The 13015-nt window shown below is 36.2% G+C and overlaps 2 protein-coding genes across 2 annotated transcripts; one reads left to right on the top strand and one right to left on the bottom strand.

The window, feature by feature from the left end:
- On the top strand, window positions 1-591 carry LOC143590269 (F-box/kelch-repeat protein At3g06240-like). Its single transcript, XM_077070802.1, has one exon. It carries the CDS (start codon window positions 1-3, stop codon window positions 589-591), a length of 591 nt encoding a protein of 196 aa, XP_076926917.1.
- A 184-nt stretch (window positions 592-775) lies between these two features.
- On the bottom strand, window positions 776-12313 carry LOC143590267 (protein REDUCED CHLOROPLAST COVERAGE 2-like). Its single transcript, XM_077070801.1, has 23 exons — window positions 11965-12313; window positions 11364-11425; window positions 11161-11253; window positions 9129-9201; window positions 8249-8491; window positions 8089-8153; window positions 7067-7198; window positions 6944-6985; window positions 6355-6861; window positions 6125-6282; window positions 5521-5977; window positions 5368-5430; window positions 5183-5284; window positions 4798-5094; window positions 4618-4710; window positions 4445-4546; window positions 4250-4354; window positions 3882-4015; window positions 3618-3801; window positions 3421-3552; window positions 3219-3331; window positions 3061-3145; window positions 776-2962 (listed from the first exon to the last, which is right to left on the bottom strand). The coding sequence occupies exons 1-23, from the start codon at window positions 12032-12034 to the stop codon at window positions 1241-1243; spliced, it is 5034 nt and encodes a 1677-aa protein (XP_076926916.1). The 5' UTR covers window positions 12035-12313; the 3' UTR covers window positions 776-1240.
- Between the last annotated feature and the right edge of the window lie 702 nt (window positions 12314-13015).

The following is a 13015-nucleotide window of genomic DNA, read 5'->3' as shown; positions in this document are numbered from 1 at the left end:
ATGAATCTGAATCTCCCTCGTAAGTCGCTTTTCTTTACTCGTGAGGATCATATTAGTCGTTCGGTGACTATAGATGGAGTTGTTTATTGGCTTGCTACTGACTGGAGTACCACGGGGTATCTGATTATTTCGTTTGATATAACAACGGAAGAATTTGGAGAAGTAAACCTTCCGTATAGCTTAGCCCGGACTGAACATTTCCTTAAGTTCTCTAAGCTAAGGGAGTCTCTTGTTGTGATTGAAAATGTCGTGTGTGATAGGCTGGTGTACAATTTATGGATGATGGAGGACGGTGTTCCAAAATCGTTTACAAAGATATCCACTTTCGATGTTAACACACACTATGACGCATTAATAGTGGGATTTACACAGAGAGGCGATCCTATAATTCGGCTTACTGATGGACAACTTGTTGTTTACGAGCCGCACTCAAGGCAGATGGATAATCTTGGGTTTGATGGAGCGGGGCGTGTAGTTTTTGGGCAGCCCTACACGGAAACACTATTTCTTCATGATCAGCCGTATCTTACAGATGATACCGAAGTGGTTCAAGAGAAGTTGGCTTCACTTCAGATTGGGTATTCCCTTTGACCTACCCATGTTTCAGAAACCGAGTTTTTGAAAACTAAGTTAATCGTCAGTCTTTTACGTTTAACTAGAATGTAATAATTCTATTAACTTTGTTTTTGTTTACTCTTGTCACAGTTATCGACGACTTTTGGGAAAACATTATATATAAAGGCTTATTTTTAGTGCTCGTCTTAGTCACCCGAAATCTCTGTGACAACCCTATTTATTAGCGATTTATTTATCATCTGCTACGAGTTTACTCAAAATAACTAAACAGTAAACAGACGAGGCTTCTCGATATGAAGCTACTAGCCTGCAAATTGCAACCTTTGTAAAAAGAATATGACACTATTTATTTTTATTTTTAAATTAAAATTACAGCCAGTCTAATCAACAAACTATAAAACCAGACATTAGCCACATCAGTTCCTCCAAAAACATTAAAAAAAATCAACAATTGTCCGAAAAAATAACGTTACAGTACTCATTGTTTTTTCACAAAACAAATACTCAAAGCTCCTAAACCACTTACCCGACTTTCGTAACTGTTTGCTGGCAGTTTAGTGAAGGGGCAAAATCGGTTTTTCACATCCCCTAAGCATTAGTTTTCTTTAACCAAGGCCTCTGAGTCCATTCCACTCAGGAAAATTGGTTTTACAAAATTACCATTTTAACCTGCAGCCTCGATAGCCTCGGGTTCACCGTCGCTGTAATCCCCCCAACGCTTGACTGGCTCCTCAACTGCTGCATTTTCGTTTTCAACAACGGCTTCTGGTGATTCAGTAACGGTTTCTGCAAGCTTTTCTTCTGTTTCAGAGTCGGTTTGACCAACGACTTGACCAACAGTTTCCACATTTGACTCGTTTTCTTCTGTTTCAGCAGCAGCTTCTTGAGTGATTACTGATGGAGATTCAACTGAGCTAACTGGAGATGTAACTGAGTCAACCGGGGACACAGGGTACCCGGTTTGACCAGGTGGGAACCCGTTCATGGCAAGAGGGTAACCATTTGGAGAGAGAGGATAGCCTTCAGGTGATACCAGGTAACCGTTATGAACCCATGGCTGACCAGGAACGAACTCAGCTGCACGTGGGTTCATGATTCTTGATGGTCCTGTTCCATCCGTGGGCTTATTACGTGGAACCCGGTTCGCGGATCGGTTATACCCACCGGCTAACCTTGGACCGTATGGAACCCTGGCGGTTGCTGACTGATGTGGTGATCTACGGGTCGGGCTGACCGTGACCATTGTCGGTATGTTTATAGGTGCGGGTAATATTCCTCCATGCTCGTTTAACAGTATCGGAAGTGACCCGAAAACCGGAATGTTTGACGGATTAAACAGTGGTGCAGCTGCAGAAAGCTTCTTTGTTATCTCTTTTTCTGCAGCCATTTCTTTCGGGCCATCTTGACCCGATTCAGATATATCAATTTCTTTCGGGCTATCTTGACCCGTTCCAGAAATATCAACTTCTTTCTGGCCATCTTGACCTGATTCAGAAATATCAACTTCTTTCGGGTCGTCTTTTTCAATGACCTGTGTTTCCGACACAATGTCGGGTTTTGGGATTTCAAGATTCGGCTTTTCAGGCGCAGGTTTGTTGGCAACTTCTATTTCTTCTTTCTTTTCCTCAACGGTATCTTTAACGTTTTCTTTATCAGGTTTTTCGATGCTTTCGTTCTTTGGTTCAGGTTCGGGTTCCGGTTCGAATTTGGGTTCGGGCTTCACTTCATCTTTGGTGACTGGAGAAGGGTCTTTTGGTAAATTTTCAGCCACTGCTTTCACAATGGTACCTGGTGCAGCTAAAGCAACTTCCTTGTAAGAAAAGAGTTTTCCAGCTTCTTTAACGCTAACCGAACTTAAAACGGGAGAACGTTTCACAGCCTGATCACTTAAAGCTGGGTTTGACTTTGGGGTTGACCCTGAAGTTGGATTGGTCAACTTTGGGCTAAAGCTTTGACTTTTAACAAACTTTTTGGTAACATCTGGTGTGGAAGTGGTAGATTCGGTAGCGTTTGTTTTTGGGGATGTGAAATTAGCAGACTTTGATCGGTATTTTGATGACTGAGAACCGTTTGTGAAATTTGTGTTTATTTTTGCAAGATTCGGTTTTCTGGAATTTGAAGATTTACGTGCTGCTTTAGAAAATGCTTCTTGCCATCCTTCATCCGAGTTATCAACTTCTGTAATTTCAACAAATTGTTCCTTTTCGATCCGCTCAGGTTGAGCTAAACCTGAGTTTTTATTCACTAAAATGTTTTCTTGTTCAGATTTGATCTGTGGTTCAGATTTGATGTCCGGGACAGGAGGTTTTGGTGATAATACTTCTTCCCTTTGAAGCTGCATCTCATCGATTACAGATTCCTCATTTTGTCCTGATTTTAATTTAAGCTGGATGTTCGAAAGACAATAAAATGACAAATATTAATATATATGAAAAAATAATGGCGGTTGTGTAACAAGAAAATAAAACAAGAAAAAAAAGTTACCAGCTTTGCACGCGCTTGCTTCTTTTGGGCCTCTCGTGCTTTCATATCTGCATCTGGGGCTATATAATCCAGCAAGTCCGATACACTAACACAAAAACATAAATATATGAATACAAAATACATATTTATTATGTAAAAATTAACAAATAAGAATGTACCTTAAATGGCCTTTGCTAGAAATAGATGCATCGGCCTTCGGGGTACCATTTCGTGCAGCTTCTTGTTGCTCCAAAGCCTTAGACTCAAAATATTCAAGCCATGCAGCTGCATCCTATATTATCTTACATCTTAACTTAGTAAAAGTAAAACAAATAACTGATATATAAATAAATTTTTATAAAGTTATTATGAAGTACTAACCTGGGTACGAAGATCTTCAGGTCCAAGTTTAGCTTGCAGTATCTGCAAAGTGGTCTGCTCATGTTGAACACTCAACGAGTATGCTTCCATTAACGAGAGAGCAATTGCTATTGCATGATAACTGGCAGCAGTCTGTAAAAGTATTTGATTAAATGAAAATTCAAAATAAAATGAAGTATTCAGTCAGATAAAATTACCTGTATGTGATCGGCCCCAAGTAGCCTTTGATTACACTTGAGGGCCTCGTGAAGGTACCTAAGGGCAATATGGACATTTCCTAAACCTTCTTCCATCATTGCTACATTTATGTAGGTAGCAGCGGTATTTGGATGAGATGGTCCACACGTTAAATGTAATAGATACAGTGCACGATTCACATACCTAATAGTAGATATAGAGTAAGGTTAGTTTTGTAATTTTCACAAATGAAATGCTACTGAAATGGACTGAAATGAACATACTTTAAAGCTAGCTCTGTATGTTGGAGACGATAGAAGAAAACCGCAAGGTCACCATAACTCTTCATTGTATCTGGATGATCAAGCCCGAGCTCCCTTTCATTAATGTCCAGAGCTTTTTGCTGATATATAGTTGCCTAACATTGGGTTCAAAAATAGATTCTGGTTAATTAGTGGAGTACATGTGGCAATTCAACCCATATACTTATGCTTAATCACTAACGGCTCAACCTCTAATCGGTCAACGAGTAAACAAAACAAGTTGAAAGTTGCTAAATTTTAGTTTTAGTGCATAAAGCCTCCTAAATCATTTTATTCTAAAAGATTACATAATTATTGTTTTGAAATAATTAACATATGTACTCATATACCTGATTAAAGTCTCCAGTGTGATAGAGCACCACAGCCAAAAGACTATATGCGCCAGCTGTCATCCGATGATATGGACCACAGACAGATACAAGTTTTGCGAGTGCCTGAAGAAATCAGGTTAAAACTTGTTTCAAATAACATAAAGATGATATTAAAAACCATAACTGTTAATTAAAAACAAAAGATTATGTTACCTTAGTTCCATAGTTGACAGCATCTTCCAGTTTGCCTTTATCCAATGATGTTTTAGACGACTCTAAAAGTGTGCGTCCATCAGCAGATGAACATGCAACATGCTGTATAAAAATAGCTCAAATGTTAATGATACACAATTATCAATAGGAAGTAATATATCATTATGGTTGACCTTATATATAGGAACCATGCTAATAATATCCGTCTTCCTGAAAGGAGATGCTGAATCCATATCATAGTCTCGTGGAACAAGCTCAAGACCAACCTGGCGGTAAAAACTTAATAAAATTAATATATCGAAATAACAAATACTAATATTAATTCACTTAAACTTATGTCAATAGTGCCATACCTTGTGGCAAAGCCCACGAAGAATGGATAACTTACGAAGATCGGTACGACGTTCGTTTTTCAACTGGTATGCAAATCTTTTGGATAAGAAGCATTCAACCCATTTCCATTTTAAGTCATCATCATTACTAACGGGTGTTCCTAATAATAAATTTAAGCAAGATGCTACTGATCCAGCTAAATCAGAAACATTATCAACAGCTGCTATAACTGCTTGCAAGATATGCTTGTAGGCCCGAACAACCATTTCTTGAATACATAGTGATTGAACATGAGGAAGTTTGTCTGCAAGTTCAACCTGGAACAATAGAGAATCAACACAAGTTGGTTCGGCTTATGTTCATCTCTAATGGGTCAAAATGGTCAAATAAAAAAGAAAGAATTACCACTCGGCCCAAGGAGCACATTCGCAAACCCCTTGTATGCATGAAATCAGTTAGTGTTCTTCCATCAACAGGCGAAAGTTCAAGTGAGCCAAAATCAGCCACCTAACAGAAAATAAAACTTAAACTATTAATCACACTTTTGATGCCACATATATTCATAATCTTAGTAATTCAAACAAACTAACCAACTTTGGAAGAGCAGTATCATCATAATACTTATGTGCCAATTCAATCAACTCATCAGGTGACTGCCAAAAAAGCGAAGTTATAGGTGCTTCGTGAGCCATTGATTTTATAATAAAAGTTCAAAAAAATTATACTAGAACTAGAAAGTAAACCTTAAGGTGGAGACCAGTATCTGATTCTTTAAGACGCAAATACGCTGCTTCCGGAAGTAAACCTCTCCACACTTTTTCCATTTCTTCATCCAATTTTGCAGCCTCTTTGCTACCACTATCATCTGATTTATCATTTGTGGCAACTTCTTGTTCGGTTTTAATGTTTTTATCATCAGATTTTTTCTTGATTTCCTTCAGTAGTCCCTTCCCGAGACCCTTTACAGGTGGTTCTACCTTATTAGCTTCTGAAGCAGTTTTAGAATCAGATTGGTTTTGTAAATGTTGCACCCAACATGCTCCAAGCTCCCATCTGATGGATTTTATGTTTTTAGAGTCTTCTTCCTCCATTTTCTGCAAACTTTCATTCAATATTTTCTTAACCAAAGCCTTAGCAGAATGCAAATCTTCAGCACCGGATGGTGATGACGCGGAAGACTTGTGTAATAACATTCTCAAACTGATTAACAGTAAGGAAACAAGAAAAGCAATTAGTAACCATACAAATCATCAGGAAAAAAAAGTGTTTGAATGAACATATAGCATAATCCATATTGACACATTCATAAAAGTATATGATTTGTGCAAGTTTGACTTTTAAACTCACCTGTTGACATTCAAAGCATTAGCACCGCCTTCAGGTTGGTCCTCAGTGTCAATATCTTGAGGAATCGGTTTTCCATCCCAGTTTACCTCACCTTCAACTTTCACAACAGCTGTATAACCACAATGTCTAACAACCACTATGCCTAAAGTCGAAGTATCCTGCATGACAACACCACCTTTTTTCAGAACAGAATGTCGAAAAAACAGTAACAAAAGTTCAAAAATACTAACATGCACGGTTGCACTCTCGTCTGCTGTAACACCTTTAAGCAAGTTTCTCTTAGCAAGTTCCTCATGTGATAATCCAAGAACACGACTCCCGTCATTTTTACCATCAATCTTTGTGCTTGCATCTGCCACGTCTCTTGAAATCCTAATAACCAAATCTCCAACTTTCTCCTCGTGTAAAACTAAATTAGAATCACTACTTTCTATAAGGTTTCTAATAACAGCCACTGCTTTCAAAACTGAAACATCGACAAATAGGCAGTGTAGTATAAAAGCTTTTCTATCTCTAATTTGTCTTTCTTCTTGAGTCTTAGAAGGCATTGCTGCTAAAATTGCAAATTCTTGTGCCCATTTTCTATGATCATGTTTACCGTCTCGTCCTTGACCGCCACCATTTCCTCCCCAATTTTCATCTTCCACCGGAAGTGGAGGAAAAACAGATGGTTTATCAGCAACAACTGGTGTCACCACCCACGTGTTTGCACGGAAACCGTAAGGAAGATTTCCAAACTGTAATAAAAGTCAAGAAACAAACATTTTCAAAAAGTTTCACTCAACATTTGGTGCTAAAGTGGTTAATGATTTAACTTACTTTGTTGTGCTCAATGAAGGCTTTCATGAGAGCTTTGTATGCCTGCAGTTGAAGACATTTGAAGAACAATTAACAAAACTGATCTCACAACTGTATATACAAATGCAATAGGTTTTTACTTACACTATCAAATATCCTACTTATCTGCTGCAACAGACCAACTAAACAATGAGTTAACAAAATTCGCTTTCCGGCTGGATAGAATCCTTTTCTGGAAGCAACAATTGTCATCAGCTTCCCGTTACAAACACGAACCTGTAAATCAAGTAATTAGACATCGACGAAACTTATTTTAGTGGCTATGATGTACTGATGTATAGATAACATCAGTTGTTCACACTAGTCCCGTGCACATAGGGATGTTCAAAAAGTTTGTGACTCGCTACTCGCTCGAAAAAAGCTTAAAAAAAGCTTGAATCTAAACGAGCCACCTCGGCTTGGCTCGATTTCTAAACGAGCCGAGCTTGAGCCAGGGTTGGCTCGTTTAGAGTAAACCCTAAATTTTAACATAATAATAATAGCCTACCAAAATGAGGAAAAAAAATAATACATATATAACGCCACTCGAGCTTTAAAACATTATAAAAAAAAGAACAAAAATAAAATGTATAATGTTATAAATTCTCTAGTTATAACTTTTATATAAATTGTTGTTAAAAGTTATATTTTTGTCATTTATATATCAATTCTCTAGCCATATCTTTTATATAAATTGTTGTTAAAAATTATATTTATATTTTTGTGTCTTTTATATATCAAGTATCTGTAGAAAAAATAAATAAATAAAAAATATAACTAATAAAAAATATAAGAAGTAATAAATAAAATATATAATAATTTAACGAGAGCTCAGCTCGAGCTTGATTCTTCACCTCGATAAAGTTAACGAGCCGAGCACGAGCCAGCTCGTTTAAGTTCAAGCTCAAGCCCGAGCTCGCCCTGGCTCGGCTCGATTACAGCCCGGTGCACAGTTCGGCTCTGTTATTAGCCTCAACCGAAACCAAAGTGACCGGTTAATCTAGTTTATTAACCAATCGGTTTTCAGTTAATTCAGTTTCGGTTAATTTCAGTTCAATTCCGTCGATTTTCGGTTATCGGTTCGGTTATCATACAATTTAATTTGGTAGCAAATAAACGATTCTCACATCAATCTGAAAGAAATCATCATCCGTTTTATCCTCCACAAAAGGCCGAGCAGATCTCTTAATATCTGCAACAGCACAATCACATAACCATGGCATATTATTATTATCATTATTATTATTATTAATATTATTAAACAGATAGAAACTGAACCGGACATACACTGGACCGGAGGCGTAAGGTGAGAGAACGAGAAGAAGTCGTAGAACTGTCCGAGCTTCGGCGGCGGATAGATCTCCGCCGTCGGATCTGGCTTCTCAGGTGAAACGGATTCTCCATTGGTTGAATCCGGTCCGTTAGGTTCCGGTCGAGTAGGATTAGATGAACCGCCGAATGCAGTGGTGCAGGCGACGATATCTAGCAGCCGCCGGACGTGTGCGACGGCGAGATCTTCGGTGTAATCCTCTGCGTAAAGTTTAAAAAAAAAGTTTAATATTAGTCCCTTAAGTTTTAGATTTTGTCAGTTTGGCTACAAAAGAATTTGAGTTACTGAGTTAGAAGTAGAGGTGCATAAATTGGGTTTTTCTAATACCCGGAACCGGGTATTGGAAAATCGAATATTGGTCATATCTGTTTATCTGGGTCGGGTTCGGTAGTATCTCTATAAATTATACCTTATGAACCGGGTTCAGGTCGGGTATAGAACTGGTATTTTAAAACCTGGTATTTGAATACCCTATTTCCGGGTATTAAACAAACCTTATTTTTGGGGGGTTTTCGAGATTTTTTGGGTATAGGTTGAGTTTGTTAAGAATTTGCACTATTTTGGGATTTTTTTAATTTTAAGTATAGATCGGGTATTTGAAATATCCGGTTTCAGATATTGGAAAACATCGGTTCCGTGTATGGAACTGGTTTCGGTTTTTTGTATTATAAGGTACAAATCGGGTCCAGTTCCAAGTACGGATTTTGAACTGAAATGCATAACATATCCCTACCCTACTTGTCGGGTATGGGTTCAGATAGTTAAAACCCGAGTATAAAATATCCGGTTTCAGATTTTTTTCGAGTTCAGTTTTCCCACCTCTAGTTAGAAGTTTACCTTCGACGACTGTTAAGTGGCATGGTTTGAGAGAAGCGATTTCAACGGAGTCTTTTAGCCTTGGTCCACGTACCTAACAATTTGTCGAGTAAATGCATTAATAAAACAAATTTAATTTCAATAAATGAATATAATAATTCATACTTTAAATTCGTAACTTATTATGTCCTTAATTCGACAATTTAACTTTATAGAATGGTAACTTATTATGTCCTTAATTGTTATTTATGTCGTTTAGAAACGGAGCTACTTTTGTTATTTATGTCCTTAATTGAATATAATAAAAATTGTTATTGATTTGTTAGTTACAAACGGAGTTACTTTGAATAGAGTGGGATTGCACTTGACAGTTGACAATGAAAGTAAAATTATGAGTTTTAGAAGTCACATAATCAGTATGATTTATGGTTTAAGTTATCTTAAAACACTTAGAAAAGGCTAAACACTACTATTGGTATGACTTATGAAGTTATGAGCAAATGCAATTTGAGTTTTATGTTGTATATAATATATATTCAATATCCATTTTTTATATATTATTTATGTATATGACATTTAAGTAACAATGATTAATCGAATGTTTATTTTTTTTAAGAAAAATAGGGTGAGAGTTTATTAACAATATTTGGAACTATTCTCAATATATTCTCTATACCTTAGAAAATTTTTTTAGACCGGATGTTAACCGTATATATTGATTTTTGCTTAAAGTCTGACTTGCCTAGTATTACCATTAAGGGTGAAACCCGTCACCATGGAACCCCCACCATTAAGGGTGAAACCCGTCACTATGGAACCCCCCCCCCCCCAACCCCCCAATTGAGTTATGATTCAAACTTGAGACCATAAAGATCCCAAGCCTTAGCCATCATCCCCATACCATTTGACCAGAAACCCAAATGCGAAAATACGGTGATCTAATCAACTGTTTTGTGAATTATTCACGAAGGGGAGGACAAGCCTATATGCTAAATTAGGATCAATCTATGACAATTATATTTCCAGTTTTAGCAAACACTTAAACCAACACCTTTTTAAGTTCAAACAAATGAACATGATGATGATGAATATGATCACCAACAAGCTTTTCAAGAAAAAAACGTTTATATGTCCTTTTGATGAAAGCATTATATATGACATGTGATATCTAATCTTTTTTTTCTTATAAATTTTATGAATTCCAATTTTAACACTATCATACAATAGGGACCAAGATTACAAAAAGCATATGTTTTCACAAGCTTTGCCAATAGAAATAACCTAATTACTAGTTGGATAAGACTCGAAATACGTAACCCGACCTGTAAATGTTTGGTATATGTTGTGCTTTGTTATCAAGTTATCAGATATGAGTTGACGTTATGTTAAATAGTGATTTAAAATTTTATGATGAAAACAAATTCAGACAAGTGTAAACAAACCGAGCCACTCTTGGGCCAATGCACTAATGAAAAGCTAAAATCAAGTCAGGCTTAAACGTGCTAAAGCCCGAGCTTAAATTCGTGCTCCTTTAATAAACGAGCATATCATTTACATAAATATAAGAACTTTTATTTAGTTTACTACATATATAAGTAAATGATATTATTATGCATATGATTAGATTAACTTAATTAAATAATATACACTAGAGATGTAATTAACATATAGATTGTATACAAATAATTATACTTTGTATAAATAAAATAGTTAAGAAATAATAAACCTCTTGATGTTAAGTAGGAACACTAGAACTTTATACACTCATAATCACAAAACATTTAAAAAGTAATAATATGTGTGGGTGTGGACCCCTCTTTAACTTGATAAAGATCAAATATACTTGTGGATTAAAATGCTCTCATATCCAACACAACATCACAAAGTAGAGACATTTTAATTTAGAGTGGGTCTTTTTAAGGTCCCACTAATCTGTCTTCTCTAAAATGAAAAGCTAATGTTTCTGTCTTATAATCACATACCTATAATTGAATAATTTTACTTTTAAAACATTAAAACAAAATAACACAACAAGTACCACATTAAAAAATACCTCATGGGACAAAGAGTAGTTGGTCAAGTGGCATGATTCCACATGAACTGCTAAAAGCTTTCTAACATCTAAGATCTTGTCCGTTGATATTCCCTATAGTCAAATCACATCGAAAAAAGTCAACCCAATCTAATATTCATAGTGACCACACATATAAACATGTCTACACCCATCCACACCAAATAACTTCACTTTTTCATTACCTTTAGTGTTAGCTGGGATTCTTCAGGAGTCTCTACCACAATTTCAATAACCGTTGGTAATACTAAATCAAAATTAAACAAACAAATATTAGAAAAAATGCAAAATTGCTTGTTATTTCACATGTTAATCATAGAAAGTGAGAAAACATATCTTAACTCATCGAAAAAACTGCTTATGAAAACACAGAAAAACGTAGCAAAACTAGAGACGTTGAAACTAATATGCAATCATGCGTAACTTACTTTTAACTTGATAACCTTTACACGTGAATAATATTCGCAACACGCAAAGAAAATGTGGGCATTATTTATTATTGTTGTAGGTAATGTCTCACCTAACCATCTTAGATGTAGCATATGTATCAGTATATATATCCAATGACTTTAATACATAACCAGCTTCAAGTAAAAAACTACAAAAACATTTAATAAACTTGTACGTAGCATCTAACCATAATTCACAAGAGTTAGAAAGACACTGGGGTAAGCAGTTATATAACCGTCTTCAAACTTATCTCACTTAACTTGAATTTCGATAAACGAACACCAATAACAATATATAAAAGTAAAATCAAACGAACGAACAAACAAACAAACGTACCTTTCTCTTCCTTCTTCTTCTTTTCGCCCTTACCTTTATTCGGTTTCCCCTTGCTAGCTTTCGGAGCCATGTTAACGACCGATACAAATACAAGTTACTAGACAAACAATAACAATGCTAACTAATCAATTCAAAGGTGGAAGGAATCATTAACCAATCATTAAAGTGAGTGTAATTCAATATCCTGCTATCGGGAAACGAAAACTAATCGAAAATAATCGAACCCGAATGAAGAAATGTAGAGAAATAGAGATGAGAATATGGGAATTGAGAGGATGATGGGATATGAAATAAGGAAATGGTGAGGTAGGATAGGATAAGGTGCAGAGGCATGTACTTACTGGCTGGCTGTTGCTTGTTTGTTGTGATTGATTTCTGAAGGAATTTGTAAGTACTAGAAAACGGCTCATTTACAACTCTTGGCTATTTTAGGCCGCTAGTCTGGACCCTCATTACATAATCTTTTATGTTTTCTTGTGTATATATATTTTTTAATAGTTTAATTACTTGTTACATGCGGTCAGGTAATTTATTTTTTAATAATTTAATTACTTGTTACATACGCCCTGCTTGTGGTGCGCACATATAATGTATATATGTGTGAACCCTTGGGTGGACAAAAGTAAAATTGCACTAATTTTGACGTTATTTTACTAATCACGTGAAAATAACGTTAAAAGTGGCGGAAGGTTAATCAGGCATCATGTGGTGGCGTTGATAGCCGAAAGACAAGGGCACATGCACCAATCAGCCGGTGTCCCGATGATTGAGTCTTATGTGTCTTATGTCCAAGGCTTGATTCAAAACTACTATCGAGCCGAGGGTCTCACCGGAAGCAGCCTCTCTATCCCTATGGGATAGAGGTAAGGCTGTCTACATCTTACCCTCGTCAGACCCTACCATAGCATTGCTATTGATGGGATATACTGAGTACGATGATGATGATGATGATATAGTACAATTGTACGGTAATAAAATAATTAAATGTTATGGTCAAAAGGTAAACAGTTTTTTTAACTATTTTTTTTATATTAATAATTAGGGATTTGAA

Source organism: Bidens hawaiensis, unplaced genomic scaffold, assembly GCF_021521415.1.
Source record: "Bidens hawaiensis isolate Kalapana, Puna unplaced genomic scaffold, B.hawaiensis_p1.1 tig00038329_1, whole genome shotgun sequence".
Lineage (NCBI taxonomy): Eukaryota > Viridiplantae > Streptophyta > Magnoliopsida > Asterales > Asteraceae > Bidens > Bidens hawaiensis.
The sequence above is the reverse complement of the archived record's forward strand: the minus strand, read 5'-3'. Positions and strand labels throughout refer to the sequence as shown.

Coding starts and splice junctions, on each gene's coding strand:
- LOC143590269 (XM_077070802.1), top strand. CDS start 1: ATGAATCTGAATCTCCCTCGTAAGTCGCTTTTCTTTACTCGTGAGGAT.
- LOC143590267 (XM_077070801.1), bottom strand. CDS start 12,034: ATGGCTCCGAAAGCTAGCAAGGGGAAACCGAATAAAGGTAAGGGCGAA. Junction 8,492..9,128: donor CCACTTAACAGTCGTCGAAG/GTAAACTTCTAA, acceptor AACTTTACGCAG/AGGATTACACCGAAGATCTC. Junction 2,963..3,060: donor AGCAAGCGCGTGCAAAGCTG/GTAACTTTTTTT, acceptor TCGAACATCCAG/CTTAAATTAAAATCAGGACA.